Source organism: Uloborus diversus, chromosome 3 (genome assembly GCF_026930045.1).
Source record: "Uloborus diversus isolate 005 chromosome 3, Udiv.v.3.1, whole genome shotgun sequence".
Lineage (NCBI taxonomy): Eukaryota > Metazoa > Arthropoda > Arachnida > Araneae > Uloboridae > Uloborus > Uloborus diversus.
In genome coordinates this window covers 210,474,300-210,494,276 of record NC_072733.1, presented here as the reverse complement: position 1 = coordinate 210,494,276, position 19,977 = coordinate 210,474,300, and the positions used below count along the sequence as shown (strand labels likewise).

The 19,977-nt window shown below is 32.7% G+C and overlaps 1 protein-coding gene across 1 annotated transcript in view; it reads left to right on the top strand.

Moving 5' to 3' along the window:
- Positions 1–19,977, top strand: part of LOC129219156 (Ca(2+)/calmodulin-responsive adenylate cyclase-like) — a 171,250-nt gene that overhangs the window by 36,793 nt on the left and 114,480 nt on the right. Inside the window, exons 2-4 of the mRNA XM_054853475.1 lie at positions 13,198–13,316; positions 18,399–18,510; positions 18,599–18,726. Of these exons, the coding sequence (XP_054709450.1) occupies positions 13,198–13,316; positions 18,399–18,510; positions 18,599–18,726 (359 nt within the window). The remainder of the gene's footprint in view (positions 1–13,197; positions 13,317–18,398; positions 18,511–18,598; positions 18,727–19,977) is intronic.

Below are 19,977 nucleotides of genomic sequence, written 5' to 3'. Positions count from 1 at the left end.
TGTTTGATACTTTTCTTCTTTTTACATAATATATGAAGTACATGAATGCTTCAACTGCCTTTTTGCGTGAAATATTTTTCCAAAGCTACTACTACAGTCAAACTCGCTTATATCGAACCCTGATTTAACGATAACATCAGAAAGGCTTGGTTGGTGCAATGTTAAGTCCATGGGAGCAAAACACGCTATTAACAAGCAAACCCCGCTTAAAGCGAGCAATATTTTGAGATTCAAAGTTTTCTGTTGGCTTCCAACTCAGCTCAAACTTGGAAAAATTCCTTTAAAAGAAGTATTCTTTAGTAAGCAAAAGTTAGTGATGAGTCATAAATCCTGAAAGCCTGGAAAAATTCCTTAAAGAAACCTATAAAAATTCATTTAAAAGAAAAATTCTTAGGTAAGCAAAAGTTAGTGATTAGTCATAAATCCTGAAAGCAAGTGATGGCGTCCCTTTGTTTTTATTTGAGGAGTAGAGAAGCATTTGAAAATGATATGCACGTTGACACCGATGTTATCAGTTCCGAGATACACTTCTGGGGATATTGCAGCTCAATTTCAAGCTAATGAAGTGAAAAAAAATAATGAAAGCGATAACGATAAATAGGAAAAATTTAAACTGGAACAACCCTCAACATACGAAATGGCTTTTGGGATGCAGAAAAAATTCCCTTTTTTACAAAGCGCAAAATGCAAATGACAATGTTCTTCGGGCAACGAGTATTTCTCGAATAAAATAACACTACAGATAAGACAGCAAAGCAAAATAAGCAACTTCTTTGCTACTGTTCAAAAATAATAAATGAAAAAAAAAACACGAAGTAATAATGTATGCATTTTTATTATTTTTAGCACCAACTCTTTTTTTAAGAGCACTCAGTTAAAACAAACAATAAACGTGGTCCCTTGGCATTTGTTATAAGCGAGTTCGACTGTGTATTTTCATCACTTAAACAGGTTCATTTTATTGCAACATAGTTTCTGTAAAAATAAATAGTTAGGTGGCTATTGTATAGTTCTGTATAATGTACTTCTTAAACTCAAATGACATATAGCAGAAAACATATTATTCTTTTTTGTAATCATCAGAAAAGCTTCACCAAGATCAATAATTCACTGACTGTTATTATTCGTTTAAGTATACGAACTTCATTTGAACAAAACTTTTTCCTCCAAGAAAGCATTTTACCCCATCTAATTTGCCGACGCAAAGGATTGTCACATGATCATGAAACGAAAACCCGTTTCATGTTGGTTGAGAAGAAACTCGGTTCTACACTGTTAAAAATTCAGGAAGATTTTCTGGTAATTGTTACTGTAAAATGGCAGACTTAACGCATCGCTCATTTTTACGGTAATTTATACCGGAGAAATAAGCGATCCCAGCTCCAATTGGTTGCTGCGGCCTACCGAGGAAACCGTAAAATTTTACAGTAACATTTGATTTTTACGGTAATAGTTACTGGCAACATGGATGCCAGTAACAATTACCGTAAATTTTCCGGAAAATTTTTAACAGTGTATTTCAACTGGATGCTAGCCCTAGGGGTTTGAAATACATTTGATAAGTGATGACAATCATGAAACGGGTAGAACAAATATTAAACTCACTCAAATATTTTAATAGTGTTCCATATTTTAAACCCATTTTTACTTATTCTATTTTTCTGAAACTTGCCCTTGTTTATGACCAAAAGTTATTTGTCATGTCTGGTGATATTCCCTCTAAATATAGCTTTGTAATTTTAATGGTCACCAAATTCCTCCAGTGTTTTACATTTAAGTGTCAAAACAAGCTCAGTGATCGATGAGAGTCATTGTACGACTTCTGGAATTAAAGGTGTTTAAAATATGAATAAAGTTTTATGCATATGTTTGACGCGCAATTCAACTTGAGATTTTTTATAACTTATATTTAAACAGTTTGATCTGAAGTGTTATCATTTAATCCAACTGATAATATAATTTAGCAGAAATCATTGCATCATTTTTTTTCAATGCTAAAACATTTTTTTTACATTTTCGGATAATTAAAAACCTAGTTATAGGATCTATGAAAACTGCCAAAAGAACAAGCGTCTAGGCTAACTTTCATAGACCAAGCTTTTACAGCCATTAAGAAATTTCAGGATAGGACAGACGTCAGTACAAAAAAGGCATACATGTAATACATGAATTTGTGCTATTTTTAAATGCATAACTTACATCGATTTTTTTTTCAGTTTGATTTTTTTTTCAGTTTTTCTGTCTTCTTACTTATTTTTTTATATATTACCACAATTTATAAATTATAAGGAGTCCCAATGATGTTTGCAGGAAATGTCCAAGAGCATCAAGTCTTTTAACATTGGAACCAATTTTTCATTGTTAAGAAAAAAAACAAAAAAGTTTATATTCTAAATAGCGGATTTTTTTCTGCTATTATTTCCATTTAATCCTATTTGAGGAAATTCGGCGTGCCGTTCTGCAGATAAGTTTATTATATACTCCTTAGATTTAATCCTGAGATCAAACTTTGCCAGGTTGCAGTTGCTAGCCTATTCTATTAAGATTAACGGCTCATTTAATTTCTTTAAGGTCCGCAGATTTTAAATATCCAAAGATAATCCAAAAGGGAAAAAAGAAGTTTAAAAGCCATACGAACAACATATATTGAGGGGTGCTTAAGACTTTTTTCTCCCTTATTTTCATTTTGTCATAAGAATACGTAAAGAGAAAAGGGTTTCGATTTTTTAAGACACATGCGTGGCTTCATATGTTAACATTTGATTTTACTGATGTTGAATGAAACCGTCGATTTTAACTAACTTAGTATAGATTGACTTATACCCAACTTATTGTGTCGCAAATTTTATTGTTTTACCCAAAAATCAAAAAGGCATTCAATTTTAGCAACTGTACAAATATTGACATTATTTTATCAAAATTACAAATAATTGAAAAAACTCTTCAAATTGCTGCTGATTTAAATAAGAAAGGGGGTGTATCGGCATATCCACCTCCCGTTTTTAGAGAGAACGCTGCGTGAGCAGGGCCCAATACAGGTTGATTTTACTACCGCTTTTCGGTACTTTCACAAAAATTTTATTTTAAAATCGGTACTTTCACAAAAATCAAGTTATAAAATCAGCAGCTTCACAAAACTAACTTTGAAAATCGACACATTCTAGAAACAATATTTAAAAAACGAAAGTTTCACAAAAACCTGTGTTTTAAAATAGAAAACATGTTTTTCTGTTTAAAACATAGTTTACTCATAAAATAAAATGCTAAGATGATTTATATGAACAATCGCTTAGGTAACAACCTTTTCATAGTATTCAACTCAAGTTTCACTGTTTTTCGCCAAATTGCTTTTAAGCAATCTTTTAGCATCAGTTTTAGGGGATGGTGATTTCCTGAATTGTACACAGTACAAAGCTTATTGAGCTGAGATATAATAATATTTTCCCTACCTCTTAGGTCCCCCCCCCAAAAAAAAAGTTCGAAATATTAGTTAATGACATTTGCACTTTTCAAACTAACGTTTAAATTGCTCTAATTTTCTGAGACAAAAATTAGAATGTGCCTTTAAAAGATGACAAAATCAATGCTGATAAAAAAAAAAAACTTTCACAAAAATAGGTAGTGAGAAAAAATCCTGGACCTGTCCCTGGTGAGTGTAGGGGGGGGGGGATATGGCGATGTAAGTGGTATCAATGTACGTGCGTCGTGCACTTTACAAAAGTAGCAATGGGATGCACTGTAAAAAATTTGGGTAAGGTTACCAGTGTTAATGGGTGTAACGTAACACAAATTCTGGAGTGTAGTATCATTGTTTTAAAAACTCAAATTGTTGGAGGAGCCTTGTACTACGGTTTGTGTAAAGCCCTACCTACACTCATTAGAACTCTTAATCAATGCTAAGCATGTGAATTTATATTAAAGTTTTGGCTCAGTAAGTTTCTATTCCTGCGATGGCAGAAAATGTAACACGAGGGCCCTTTCACTCCTATGGATAACACTATCTTCTTCGTCCTTTTCTCGACTTTTTGTTTTATGGAGTTAATCGATTTGGCAAGTGAAACATCCATATATGAAGCGATTTTGCACTGCATTATTGAATTATTTTAATGCGCTCTGAATACTCATCTCATTTTCCACTTTCCACAGATTATAATTTTCAAAGAAATACAGCAAGAAAAAAAAGACTTTTATTTTTTCTTACCTCTGAGAATGTCTCGTTTATCCCGAAAGGAAAAGAATTCACGGAAACCTCATAGATTTACATAAAAATAAATAAATAATAAAGGATTTCAATGTAAATAAATATGGATGCCTCAGTTGCAAAATCGATTAACTCCACTTTTAAAAAAAATCCTCATTTCTGCTTTAATAGTGCTTAATCAATGCTTAGAATGTGAATTTATATTAAACTTTTGGTTCAATACATTTCTGACCCTGCGATGGCTGAAAAGGTAACACGAGGGCCCTTTCACTCCTATAGATAACACTATCTTCTTCGTCATTTTCTCGACTTTTTGTTTTATGGAGTTAATCGATTTGGCAAGTGAAACATCCATATATGAATTCGAAGAAATGAAAAAAAAATCTGGATTTTTTTAAAATTTAAATGACATTTTTTAAAGTTTAAATCTGATTTTTTTGAGTAATCACGAATTGCTTATTGTTTTCATTTGATTGCTGAATATATATATATATACATATATGGCGTCTTTTGATTTCATTTTCTCCCCGCCTTCCTCTGCAGCACCACCGTCGAGCAGCCCCCTCCCGATGCTGCTCCTCTAGCGAAAACCGTCATTAGATTGCGTCCATATCCTACACACACGCCTACATACACACACCACTGCACATACGCACGTATACACACGCTCGTGATTGAGAAAAACATAATTTGAATTTAATTAAGATGCCAAAAATTCATTTTTTTTTTTTTTTTGGAAATGAACTTTTGAATTTTGTGACATGCCAGATAAAATTCAATTTCCTGGCATGCTGGTCAATGTGAAAAATTCAAACGAGAAAAAGGTCATAGGAACTCAGAGTCATAAGATTGCTGTTGGGGGAAGCTTGTGTTGGTCTGAAAACATGGACATAATCTGGTACAAATCTAAGAAAATCATCAAAAAAATTGAACCATCCATTATGATATAAGCAGTGACCTCGAACTTTATTCAGTTGCCATGAGACTTCACTGGATGATTTGATTTTGACTTCTTATGATTTGTACATTTTTGTCAATATATTTTTTGTTTACTTAAAAATCTGGGTTTTTTTTAATCTTTTGACACATACAATGCTCAATTTCAAGCACATTAGCATTATTTCTAACAGCACCTTACATAAAGACGAGTAGAAACGCTTACCTCACATCATATGCCAACTTACCCCACTGCCTATGCCAGCTAACCCCGACTCAGGGGTTAGTTGGCGCTGTTGAGGCGTCTTCGGAAAAATTTTTCACGAGTTTCCCAGTGAATTTTAGATGAAGCTCCCAGTGTTTTTTTGTAGCCAAGATATTACCCAATCAGAGGCATAAATCACTTTTACCGTAAACACTACAGAAAAAAAATAGAAAAATCAAAAAGTGAAAATTGTGCCAACTAATCCCGGTCTCCCCTACTTTCATCCCCGTATCTCTACCACGACTTACACAGCGCGAAAGTTGATATCTCCAAGCAATTAAAGAATTGAATGAGCATATCAATGGCATTGGTTGTAAAATTTCATTTTTAATTATAACCCGTATTTTCATTAATAAGAAAGCATCATTGAGTTATAAAAGTTGACACATTTTCCCAAGACAAGATGAAAAAAGAAATAGGTATATTAAAATGACCGCTAAAATATAGCATCTTGATGCAAAATATGGCTGTCATGTCTTACATAGTTCTAATCTATTTGTAAATACAGATCTTGCAGGCGAAAATACTTCAAAAACTTGATCAAAATTATTTTTGAGACGATTAACAAAAAAATCCCCATGTTTTTCAATTTGATATGTGAACTACCAAGTTTACGGAACCCTGATTTTTCTTATTCACAAAGCATAAGCAATCCAGTAATAAATATACTAATGTTTCTCGCACATTAAAGTATTTATTCATTTTTTTATGAATTATGAAGTTAGTAAAGTAAGACAAAACAACGTAGAAGAAGCACAAATTTGTAAATTACAGCAGACACGTGTTTCGGCGTTACAGGGAACGCCTTTTTCAATGCAAAAAATAATGAGCTTATGGATGAAAAGACATCCGACAAAAGCCAAGAGCAGATAAGCATGCAGCTTAAAAGATAAAAACAGCGGATTAGCTAAACACCAATGACAAAGTTATAAACCGATCAGGAACCAATAGGAATGCAAGCAAAGGCCAAGAGCTTTCTCTTAGGTTCGAACCCCGAAAGAAAGAATTCAATTAGACAAAGATTAAGCCGAAGCTTTAACAAAAAGAAAAGAAATTGTCAGTAACCGTGAACCGCAAGAAAGGAAAAGCTAAATGGAAAACCATGAAATAAAAATAAACAGAAACAAAAAATATTCGAAAAAAGGAAAAATAAAGATAAATAGAAGAAAATTGGGGGGGGGGTGTCAATCATGACAAAAAGGTAAAAATAAACAAAGGAAGATCGATAAAAATGAATGGGGAAAAAAGGGGGGGGAATGGGGAAAGGGCAGTATTAAAGATATGGGAGCCAAATGTTAGAAAAATATGGAACTGCACTAAGATCGTTAACTAAGTTAGAACTGTTCCTCAAAATATGAAAGGATTCCCAAAAGTCAAGATCTGATGAATTGGGGCATTTTTGGATAATCTGATAAGAGTTAAAATCAAAAGAGTGATTCGAATCCCAACAGTGTTGAGCAATACTAGACTTATTTAATTGTTGTTTTTTCACATAATTTTGATGCTCTTTCAAGCGAATTTTTAAAGCACGCCGAGTCTGTCCAATATAGGCAAGTTTACAACTACAATTAATTCTATAAATTCCACAACAATTAAGAGGGTGAATAGGATCTTTAAGAGAAGAGAATGAAAGTTTATTAGTAGGAGAGAACACCACCTGGAATTGGAAACGTTTTAGAATCTTAGCAACCTGATAGCTTACAGATGGAAAGAATGGCAAAACAACCAAATTCTTTCTGATGAAGGTTCGGTTAAGAACATTAGTTTGGGATTTATTTGAAAGTTTTTTATAAATAGAATCAATCAAAGTTGGCGGATAGTCTCTATCAATTGCCACAGCTTTAAGATAATTAAGTTCCACTTTGAGAAGTTCCGACGAAGAACAAATATTAATTGCGCGATAAACAAAAGAATTGAAAGCAGAATATTTTTGATTTGGAGGATGAGACGATAGTCTATGAGGAGGTAAAGAAACAGCAAAAGGTTTGCGATAAACAGTAGTTTCAAAACCAATTTCAGTACGAGAAACAAGTACATCAAGAAATGAAATGCAATTATTCCGTTCTTTCTCACAAGAAAACTGAATATGAGGATCAATGGAGTTTAAAATAGATAAAACCTCATTACCCTCAAACTGATTCTGGTTCATTAGAACAAAACAATCATCAACATACCGAACATAAAATTGAAACTGCAGTTTTTGGAACAGCTTAACCTCAAAATAATGCATGTAAATATCACTAAGAATGGGGCTAAGTGGGTTTCCCATAGCCAGACCATCTAACATAATATAAAATTTCCCATTAAAAACAAAAGAACATTGCTTAAGACAAGTACGGGTAAGGAAAATTAAATCCTCAATTTCCGTATTGGTGAAATGAAATTCAGAAAGTCTTCTACGAAGGCATAACAATGAACCCTCGACGGGAACGTTCGTAAATAAAGAGTTAACATCAAAAGAAGCCATAAAAGAATTATTTGAAACGAAACTATGAATTTTTTTAACAAACTCAACAGAATTTTAATAGTAAATAAATTGTGACTCCTAAGGGGAGAAAACACAGACTAAATATTTTGCAAGTTTGTACGAAGCCGTACCAATATTGGAAACAATCGGCCTGAAAGGAATACCAGCTTTATGCACCTTAGGTAAAGCATAAAATCTAGCACAATTAGCAATAGATGGAACAACAGAGCGTTTAACATTTGAAGGAATAGACTTAACAGACTTGACAGCAGATGAAATAGTTTTTAAGTCTTTATCACTAGGATCTTTAGAAATTTCAACATATGGCCCAGAAGAAATCAAATCATTAGTTTTATCAACATAAGATGATTTGTCAAGAACAACAATTTGGCTACCCTTGTCAGCTTTGGTAACAACCAGATCAGAATTCGAAACTAAGTCTTTAACAGAGCGGCTAACAGTATTAGCAAATACAGGTTTAGAAATTTTCGAGTTAAAGTCAATATTAGAAGCTATAAGATGCCGAATTGAATCTTTTTGAGAGGAAGTTAAGGCACTAAATTTAAAAGCTTTCTCAACAGGAGCAATAAGCTTTGAAAAAGAAGGATTAACACTCACAGCAAAATTATCATTACATTTTAGTGCCTCAATTTGAGAATTACTTAATGGAACGCTAGAAAGATTAACAACAACAATTCTTATTAACAACAGGTAAATTATCAAGAGGAACGACATGAGAAGATTTACAAAGCATAGCTAATTTCTTTTTCAAAACAATTTGATGTTTATCAGAGGAACGAAGGGTTCTAGACCAAGAATTTCTGTTAATAATGTTAAAGTTGGGAATGGAATTAGAAACCGAAAGATGTAAATCATAAAGTTCACGTTCAATAAACGATAAATGTTTCCTAGTTTCCTGGATCGAAGCTCTGAGTAAAGCCAATTTCGACCGAAAGATTACTTTGTCAATTTTAACAGAACGTGGTTAATTACATTTCAAAGAAATAAATTTCGGAATAATTTTCTTGCGCCTACACTCTTTTAAGAAAGTGTGTTCCTCATACGAATCATCTTTTTATGTCAGATCTTTATCAAATTTGGCGCTGAGGTCCGCTGCTTAATATTTTAAGATGCTTAACTGTAAGTTTTTTTTTGTTGCTGTTTTTTTAGCTCAAACTGTATGTGGTCAACAAATGTTTTTTAACTATAAACCATACTCAAAATTAAATAATTATTTTCAAAGCTTTTTTCCAGAGTTTGATCAAAAGAAAAGCCCTGGAATGTTTAAAAAGAGATTTTTGAAATGATTCAGTCCTTCAAGGGTTAAAAAATACATTTTGCTGCTGATTTAGAGGCCTTATGTTATTGCTATATGATAAACAGTCATTACAAAAGATTTCCTTGACTTTTGACTTAGATAAAAAAAATCGCATAAATATTGCATTATTTATCTTTTTTCTTCCCTTTAAAACGTCCTTATACATTCTGAACAGCTCACACACAACGAAAACATTGCGTATTTTTCCTTGGATCAGTAGGTGCAAGCATAGAAACAAATTGTCTTTTTTAGTTGTTTTATGCAAACTTTCAGACATATATATCTGAGGCTAATTAACCATTTGCATTCAGCATGTCGTAGATAAGAATCCCGTAGAAAGATTGTGGTATTTTATAGTCACCTGGGCAATTCCGGGCAATTTCCGTGGTAATCCCTGAGCACAGTTTTTTTTAATGGTTAGAGAGCAACAAAACATTTCAACAAAATAAATAAATAAACCCTCTACATAATCTTCACTGTTTTCTGAATAATTCATGATTTAAGCATTACCACTCATTTACTTTGTTAAAAAAGCTCTATTTAAAAGGCTTTCTTATCCATTGATAAATAGGTCAAGTTTTAATTACTTATCTTTTATGCTTAAATTATATCGACGTATATACCGTATAGTAATATAGCTGAACCAATTTGAAGGTTAAACTACTACTATATACGTTAGTAAAATTACTCATGCTTGGTAAGTGTAAATAGTTTTAGCAAAACCGTTGCATTTTGCTTGGTGGTATTGAATATTATAGCAAATAACATTTAGGTACTTCCTTTGAAAATATCGTGTTTATTCCTTCCCCATAGCTACAATAAGATTTCAGATTTAAAGATTTATATGTTGATTAAAATGATTATTCTTCAAATATCTTTTGTGGTTTTATTCAGCTCTATGGTTATAATGCAATCAAATTGTCTATTTTGCAGCATGGTGAATTCATGTATGCTCTAAAAAATAGGAATTCCAGTGTGAGTTCTAAAGTTAGTTTTTATTTAATTTACAATGCAGCCCCTTACCTATACTTTATTTCAATGAATTCAAAGATGACTTCAATTGTTGTGGTTCTCCCATTAAATATACCAGTTGCTTTCATCTTGCTGTGCCCTATTATGAAAGTGATTATCATAATATAACTGAAAAACTATGCTAATTTATAATAGTTTATTCCGACCCTTAAACTACTTAATATGCCTTATATATGTTTCATATACGATCCTAACGCATTCTTTAGCTGTCAATGTGTTAGCAAAAGCTTTGATTAGTGATGAGTTGAACCCCGTTTGACATTTATGCCTGTAATATCTGTTTCCTAGTCAACTTTTATTAACTAATTAACCTGTACTTAACTGTTAGTGTCCTGTAGAGAAAATATGCTACAACAGAATTATCAGAATGAAATGATGACTTATTATTTCTAATAGTGACTAGTATTATTTCAAATTTGGAGACGAATTGAATGGTATATTTCAGAAGTCATTGTTTCCGAAATTGTATTAACTGTGATTTTGCCATATTTTTATGTAGAGAGATCGATGTAGAAGGGATGGGAATCATTGTAGAAGATAGCATTTTACTTAGGGGTCACGATTTCCGTTTAGTGCAGAAAGGGATTTCGGTTGTCAACGTTACAGTGAATGTGGCATGATCACAGAAGAACTAGACTTTCTTTTGCAAAATCAAGTAAAAACCACCATCAGTCTTACAGTTCCACGACAGAGCTAAGGCATAAAACTATTGGAATGAAATGTAGATCTTATTTATCCCTTCAACTACGTCAATTTGGCCCCAAGCAAAGTTCTTTTGCTAACAGCTCTTTGGTATTTCCTAAAAAAGTGAAAACTTTCCTTGACTTTTTCTAAATCATCGTAAGGTGTAATAACATAAAGTTTTCCAAAAAATTTTTATTTTTTTAAAATCCAAATTAAAGGGTCATACTGTAAAGTCTGGGTAGGTGCGATTTCGACCATTTTGGGGAAAAAGAAATGCAAATGCATTTACTGATGCTAAAATAGAGCGAAGACTCAAAAATGCGTCTTAGAATGTAACATTGCAAGAACTTGAAGCATTTATAATGTTTCTGTACATAAAAGGGAGCATTAGCCGTTAGTTTCTGAAATGCAACTGAAACAGCCCTGGTTATTTTAAAGGTATTACAAACTTGTTTTTCAATACTTCATTGAATGTCCATAAAATCTCTGCATCCTTTAAATAAACTGCATTGTTATAAATATGTTTATTTTTAACTAATTTTTACAAATATATACTATTATGTAGGGATTTATGCAGTTTTGCTCTCAGGGGTCAAAATGACCCCCGCCGTATTTCTATTGGTACGAAGACCGTCGTAATTCTAGTGCTATATCATTCTTAAATTTGAGAAGGAATTGCACGCTTTCATTGTCGGATGACGGGCTGGTCAAAAAGAATTCGAGTCTAGCGAGACTTCTTTTTGAATTAAAAATGCTGAAAAAAGTTAATGAAGTAGTGCATCATTGTCAACCGTCGGGACATTTGTCTCTCTATTGCGACCGGTATTTCGGGACACTAAAAGGAATGCTAAGCGCTATAGGGATCATGTGAAATTTCATCTCTAATGTTCTCTAATTACTTCGCAATTCACTGTCAAACCTATTGAAACCAAAAAATGTAACTACTAAGATTCTACTGATCAATGGATAATAGAAAACATATAAACAAGAAATACTTATATGGAACGTTTGCGACCGCAAGCGAAATACTGGCACGCTACATGCACACAAAATCGTAAATCGACGGGTGGGAAGAAAGTCACAAATTTGTTAAGAAAAAACAATTTTGCACGACATTTTAGTTTTTAAGAAAGCTTTAAAGTAGTTGTTGAAATTTGCAGCAAGTACCTGCAAATTTCAACAACTGCTCGCAACGCACAGGCATCTACAACTTGCGTCGCAAGGACAACGCACCGGCCGTTTTACCGACCATCCATTTAGATAAAGTTTTTCCAATCGCAGCGTTGTTGCGTGCATTATAACAACAGATCGCAACTTTAAACAACCGCTTTACACCTTTCTTGAAAACCAAAATGTTGTGATGAATCGTCTTTGTGTAATAATGGGGGAAATGTTTCGCATCCACCAGTTTTCTGGCATCATTTGCATGTAGCGCATCAGCATCGACTTTGCGATCCATGCTCTATATGATTCTTGCTTGTTTATATTTTTTTTTAATCACCCAGTTAACTTTTGCCTTCTTTTTCAAACTCTCAACGTAGAAGTAGCGAAAAATCTTCTGGTTACGAAATCACCACTAAGGGCACAGACAATGAAAGTGGTGCCATCCATGCAGTGAAAGCTTACTATGCTTAGGAATCAACCAGAACGTAATCATTTATCTCCGTTCTAAAACTTTTGAAAGAAATTTGTAAAAAAAAAAAAAAAAACTCATCATCAAAGCATCGAACAGTGGCTGAAGCAGTGTTAGCAAACCAACGCAGCAGAAATAACAGTTAAATTTTAAGACAAATCAAAACATGAAACGGTTTTACAAATTTTCCAAACAATCTAGGTGGCCTATAAATTCCAAACTCAATACTCTATCTCATCCAACGATGTGCACTCGTTACGGAAACGTGTACGCTTTCCTCAAATCATGCACCTTTTAGACGGTCTATTTGTTAAACTTTCCGGCAATGTCTCCAGCGGCAATTTCATGACCGGCAGATTTTTCGCTGTTGCCAATACGACTTGGGTAATTTTATTTTCGATTTAATTTATTTTGTATTAATTAATGAATTACAGAAGTAGTTCTTTGCAGCTCTTTTTGTTCCATTCAATGTCAAAAACTCAAAATAATAACACTTGTTAACAATAACTTCCCACCTTTTACCGAAAATGTGTCTCATTATTTGTTCAAAAAAAAAAAAGTCTTTATTAAATTTTCGTAATGAACTTGATCGGGATTAAACGCATCAAGAAAGTAATTATTCTTAATCTTCGCACATTTTTAATAATTACACTTTTTGCAGGAGAGACTCTTGCTGAGTGTGTTACCACAGCACGTTGCCATGGAAATGAAGGCTGACATCATACGTCCTCGTGAAGGCCCATTTCACAAGATTTACATTCAAAAGCATGAAAATGTCAGGTACCTTTCGAGCTTCTTTTTAGCAATCTGTATATTTCTCTCTTTTAGGTACTAAAGTCAGTAAAGCCATTAAGAATAACGAATATGATGATTCTTCCTAATAACAGAGAGACAAGAATAGTTTTCACTGATTGCATTGCTTATATTCTCCTATCATAAATAGTTCTTTTATGCATTTTCAAAACATTTCTCTTGCGAAAGGGTACTTTTATTTTTGATTTAAAACTTAAAAAATGAAGTTAAATATCTTAACAGTATAATCGACAAAATTAAGTTTCATACTTCATTGTGTCTGCCGTGGGCAGGTAAGCAGAAATGAGTTTCTCTGCTGATTGGGATTTTGAAGAAACGCGCTTTGGATTCAATACGAATAATGGAGAAATGTTGGAATTACACGCTTTTTTCGCGCTGTTTTTTTTTCGGAGAAATTTAAATTAGCAAGCTTGTACAACAAAGCTAATTAAGAGTTCCTAAAGGTAAAATCTCTGAAAAAGAACACCTTACTAGTTTTCTACACTAAACTAGAATGCGTTTTCTTTCCAGTTCTTAAGAAGAGAGAGAAAAAAACCCTTACAATTCTAACCTTTGGTAATACGATGAATATTTGTTTTATTTGAAGATGTCAGCTTTAGGAACTATTTTTAGGTGTCAAGTTTTGGTAACTTTACCTTATATGCAATATTTTTCTAAATTGTATTTAAGGTAGACCGGGCACGTTTACGCGGGTTTTTATGATTGATAGAGAATATTAGACATAGTGGTTTTATGAAGTAGTTAGTCAAAATTTGTACATAGAGTTGTTGTTCAGTTTGTATTTTAACTTTAAAAAAAAAAAAAAAAAGAGCCCAAGTCGCTTACGTAAACTTGCGCCGGACAAGGAGCAAGTTTACATACACATCGAATAGGGCACGTTTACGCATATTAAAAGTGATACCACGAAGTAAGTGAAATAGATATTTAACCAAATTTAAATGTTTTATTTCTCTTAAAACACTGTTTAAAAATAAGAAAATTAACAAATTATTACTAAAAGAACATTTTAGGCTAAATGAAACAACTAGGCTAAACTAAACTCTTAGGGCTTATTGCTAATTGAAAAGAGAAACACTTTAGTCATCTTCACAATCACTGCTCGATTTTATTCTCAAAAATAAAGTATTTACTTTTGCATGCTTGTCATGTGACCACGTTTTGAAGTCTAACACATTGAACCCAGTCTTGTCCTTTTTTTGGATTGGTTGTGTGCTTTCAAACAATAGATGCACACACAATTTTCTACATCGTCATCGGAATCGTCCACTAATTTCCTTTTTAGAGTTTGCTAAACTTTTTCAGGATCGCAATTTTGGTTTCATACTTTCTTCTGTGCTGTCTTCTAGTCATACTTTTTGTAAATAAAACTCCTCTTCTCTTTTTTTCTGTTTTCATAGCTACTATTTTTATTTGCAGAAGAATGGGGAACTTTATATTAACCATTAATATTCTTCTGAGGGAATAGAGAGGTGCAAAGTTCAAAAGCATCATTTGGAGCATGTTGGAAAACCCATGGGAGTACTCCTCCCTAAGAAATTTAAAAGTTCATCAAAATCGATATTTTGTACAGGGGTTTGTTTTGCAACTTTTTCACTTATATTTCGCCATAAAAGCAGAGTATCAACTCTCTCCTATGAGTCCCATGTCTGATTTTGTTTCTTTTTGTAAAAATCGTTTTTGAAAAATGTTGGAAGCATTCCATGTTGCATAGTCAGTCGCATCTTCAGTGAAGAATAGTGTTTTAACCAAGTCTCAATGAAGAACGTTTTTCATTATTTTGACATCTAAAAATTAAACTTTTGAGCATAATGTCTTACCATCTTTAAAATAAAGAAATTAATTACAGGCTGAATAGTGTATAAAGTTAAAGCTGAACAGGCATGGTTTGATTGTAAGCTACAAAGTACGAATCTGTTACTTAATAAAAATTTAAATGGTGGTTTTCAAAACTAAATAGCTAGAAAGTACTAAAAAGGTTTGAGACAATACGGAGCGAAAAAAGTGTATGGGCAAATTAAGAAGTAAGACAGAGTAGTAAGACACACTGTAAGAACGTGCGTAAAGGTGCCCCGATGTCAATGCGTAAACTTGCCCCGTCGCCAAGTTTGGATTTGTTTTTAAAGTGCAATAAAAGTTAATACAATTTCTATTCATACAAATACAATTCTCAAAAAAGAAAAACATTCTGCAAATTTTTATGCATTTGTTTATTTTTAAGTATTATTTATTCACAATAAGCTTCATAACGTTCAACACAAAATTTACTCAACGTGGTAGAAAACAGGTTATCCTTTCCGCGTCGTAGACGAAGCTCGACTGATGTTCAAAAACTTGTGAGAATATTGGCCAGGAAGCAGCATCAAACTCTTATGACTCCAGTTATAACTCTTTTTGGAGAAGGGGCACTGCGTAAACGTGTCCCGGTCTACTCTATACAATAAAAAAAATGTCATTTAAGTGAAAAGTTTTTATGCTCAAAAACAAGCTCTATAAATTGAAAAATTATTTATATTAAAAAATATATATTTTTTGGGGTAAAATTTATCGAAAAATGTAAAAGGATTTTTTTAACAAAACAACGAAAGACTGCAAGAAAGGAAACGAAACTTTGTTAACGAAACTATTATCTTTTGTAAAACTAAATGTAATAAGACTAAAACTATTTAGTTTAAATGAGTAGAAATAGAACATGATGAAAACAGTTGGTTTGACTAAAGTAGCCAAGTGAGTGACTACCTGACGTTTGTTATGACGCAAATGAAATATGTTCCACGTCAATAACAACAGGCTGGAACGCATGGGGCTGATGCGAGAATGCTCAGGGCTGAAATATATCTTTCTGTTAAATCAGATTAAGAGTAGAGGTATGATGTTTAAATGATTGTGTAACTAATTGCACGTTTAAACATCCAGCGCAATCAAATCGGAGGGATCTAGAATTTAACTACGTCGGGAACTTCAGTATTAATACTTTTTATACATTAGTACAATAATCTGGCTAGTAAATAAACACTAATTACTATTTTGTTTTCGGATAATCATAATATTGTTATAAACCAACAATTGATACATAAAAGTAAAAGCATTTTTTTATGTAGTTATTTATGAAAAAGCTGGGAGTTTTTATGGTTTTGCTTTTATTTTTTTAGGAGGTTCAAATTAAAAAGGGGTGTGTCGCAAATCCGTAATTGAAAATGTCTAAACAGTGAACAAATACAGAAGTTTTTAATCGATGTGCTAGTGACATTTTTACCTTGAACCAAAGTTTCACTAATGCTTTTCCGCATTTACATGTTTTTATACTTATCTTTTATTTTATACGTAGCTTATACTTTATACTTATTTCATACTACTCCTTATTCCTCCATAGTTTTCATTGGTTTTTACTTTAACTTTTCTTTCAAAATGATTTTCTTTCATACATTCTTTTTAGAATTGTATAGAAGGAAGTTATCTAGAGTTGTATAGAAATAATTCATCTTTAAAAAACTTTTTGAAACCATATATCTTAAAAAGAAGTGTTCATTTTCTAGGGCGTGTCCATTCTGTGGTCAGACTGCCCTCTATTGTAATAATTTAGCATTTTTGAGCGAAACAGTCACTGAGAGTAAAAAATAACCTAACTTCCATTTTTATGCATAAAATGTATTAACACATACATTTTATGTATAAAAATGCAAGTTAAGCAAAAGTCGAAAACAAAAAAATACTGTAAGTGAACGATTTTCAGTGCCTGTGGAAAAGATATTTTCCGAAGTTATCTCATAGTATAATTGAAAATATTCTACGATATGCTTATAGAACTTGCATTGAACTACACTGGATTCATGTTCTTAAATCCAGTATGATCTTACATATCTGTAGAACCGATAATTTGGACGATTTAGGGTGACTTATGGGCCATAGTTTGATTATTGTTCGTGTAGAATTTCATAAGCTTCTACGCGAACAGATTGTGTTTTGTGCAATTATCTACCTGCATCAAACTCATGGAGAAATTGATGGAATGTTTCCAATTACCCCATAGTCTTTGAGGTAAAAAGAAACACGGTGGGGTAAACGGAAACATGATTTCATTCGCTCACAAATGGTCATAAAGTGCGTCAAATTTTATCTCGCAGTTCATACATAAGAATGGAAAGGATCTAATATTCAAACATTGAATTTCTGTGTCCTTTTATCCAAACTTACCCTATTACTTCTTTTATATACTTTCATATTTCGTATCTTTAATGAAATTAACGCATATCAGATCTGAGATAAATACTTTGCAATTAATCATACAAATATAAATAAATGAAGTTTAAATGTAACAGGTGTATCATTTGGTATGCATTTTGAGTGAAGATGTTTAATTAAGTAGCTTTAATTAATTCTTCACTACCTACACATGCTCCCATTTTAAAACTACAGGTAATTATCAAAATAATGGAAACACCTGTAAATGAAAGGGGCATTTTTGAATGCGCTTCGAAAGTAATAAAGAATAAAACTAGATAGCTGTTTTTTTTAAATAAGTAGTAATGTTTATATTCTGGTAGTATATGGTGGTTTAACGGAAGCTCTGGAATTCTTGGATTTTTTTCAAGCTCGTGAAATGTCGGACCTCTCAAATTTTTAAAGAGGCCAAATTGTTGGGGCGCGTCTAGTTGGAGCAAGTGTAGCTCAAACATCTCAACTTTTTGGCGCTTCTAGAGGTACAGTATCTCAAGTCATGACAGCATACACCCAGCGTGGTAAGACAAGCTTTGCAAAGCAAAATAGTGGGCGGAAAGAGAAGTTCAGTGAAAGAGGTCGTCGGGTATTGAAGCGGACTGTTAAGTCCAAAAAGCGAACAACAGCAGTAAAAGTGACCACAGAACTCAATCACCATCTGGATTCACTAGTGTGAGTGATTAGAGTTAGAAGGGCATCTTTATAAACAGAACATTTACGGCAAAAAGCGATTCCCAAAAATTTTTCCAAGTGTTTCCATTATTTTGATAACTACCTGTATGGTTTTAATTAAAAACAGAGCTCAACCTCAAATGATCCTTTCTTTTCTTTTAGCATCTTATTTGCTGACATTGTGGGATTCACAATCCTCGCATCCCAGTGTACTGCTCAAGAGCTCGTGCGTTTGCTGAATGAGTTATTTGGAAGGTTTGACCAACTGTCGAGCGTAAGTACATTTTCAAGAGTAAATGAGTGTAGATTGAGTGACTATGCATTGCTTAAACTGTAAATGTTTTTCTGGATTCTGATTTTAGGATAATCATTGCTTGAGAATCAAAATTCTAGGTGACTGCTACTACTGCGTCAGTGGCTTACCCGAACCTCGTTCAGATCATGCTCATTGTGCTGTAGAAATGGGGCTGGATATGATTGATGTAATAGCGTGAGTATTTTAATTTTTCAATTTAATAACCGAGATTTATGTTTGAAGTATGTAGTATTTTACGGAATAGGTCTTTTTAAGTGCATAATTCATACATGATTATTGTTTCAAATTTTTATAATTTGTGTAACTCGCAAATACAAGTTAAGTTATTTTAATGTTAGAATTCTTTCTTTTTCCTTCCAATTAAAAAAAAGATTATATCAAGAGCCATTCCTCTACGCATGCGCCTACAGATGATATTTTACGTGACGCCCCCTCAATTTGTTCCATTATACAAATAAATGATCCTTGCAAAATTAAAATAAATCCATGAGTATTAACACTTGCCCCAAGGACCTCTTTTTTTGAGTTTCGAAGAAAAAATTGTGGATTTTCTCATTTTTATGTAAAAATATTCTTACGTTTTATATTTAAAGTAATTTTGAACATCAATAGATGCTGCTACTTCCAGACCGACTTTCATTCGGCTTTCATTCTGTAAAATTTTACATGTTACAGAGAGAGTACATGTACACCAATGGCCTTGGGTCAGGCATACCGCTGTTCTGCTGTCGTTCTAAACCAAGCGGCAGGAGGAACGTTTCTTTCCACTAAGATGGACATAAGGGAATCTAAAGGCCATTAATAAAAGGCCTTGGCCATTAATGAATGATCTTTGACAACAACAAATTGCCTCCTCCAGGCTTTGAGGGTATAGTTTTAGAAAGTTTCTTTTGTGTCTAAAAATTATGGCAAATAGGGTCGCTAGGTTTCAATGCTATAAATATAAGTAATGGCATTTTATGTTCTTTAGTTATAAATATACTTAAATGTTTATGCATTTTTTTATTATTAAAACATAAATTTCGAAAAATCCTCGATTACTCTAACAAAAAAAATATACTATATTTTCAAAACCTAAAATAAATTTTAAAATATCCAGATTGGAATAATGTAAAAAATCTATACTTTAAATTAAGTTTCTTTTATTTCAGTACAAAGTCTTTTATTATCATCAAATTCTTCTTGCTATTCACAAGATTTAGAAGCCGAAATAAGTATCTATCCTAACTTGTTGAAAATATTTTCTACATCTGGTATACCATAACGCAAACAAACTTGAGAACTATTGATAACTGCTCGCCTTTCAGCACTGTTAGACTAATGCCATATTAGAGATAAAGATGCTGTTCATTTATTAACAGCCTATGTAGATGCAGTAAATTTAAATCCAAATGACCTTGTGATGAATCGTATATCCCTTAATAG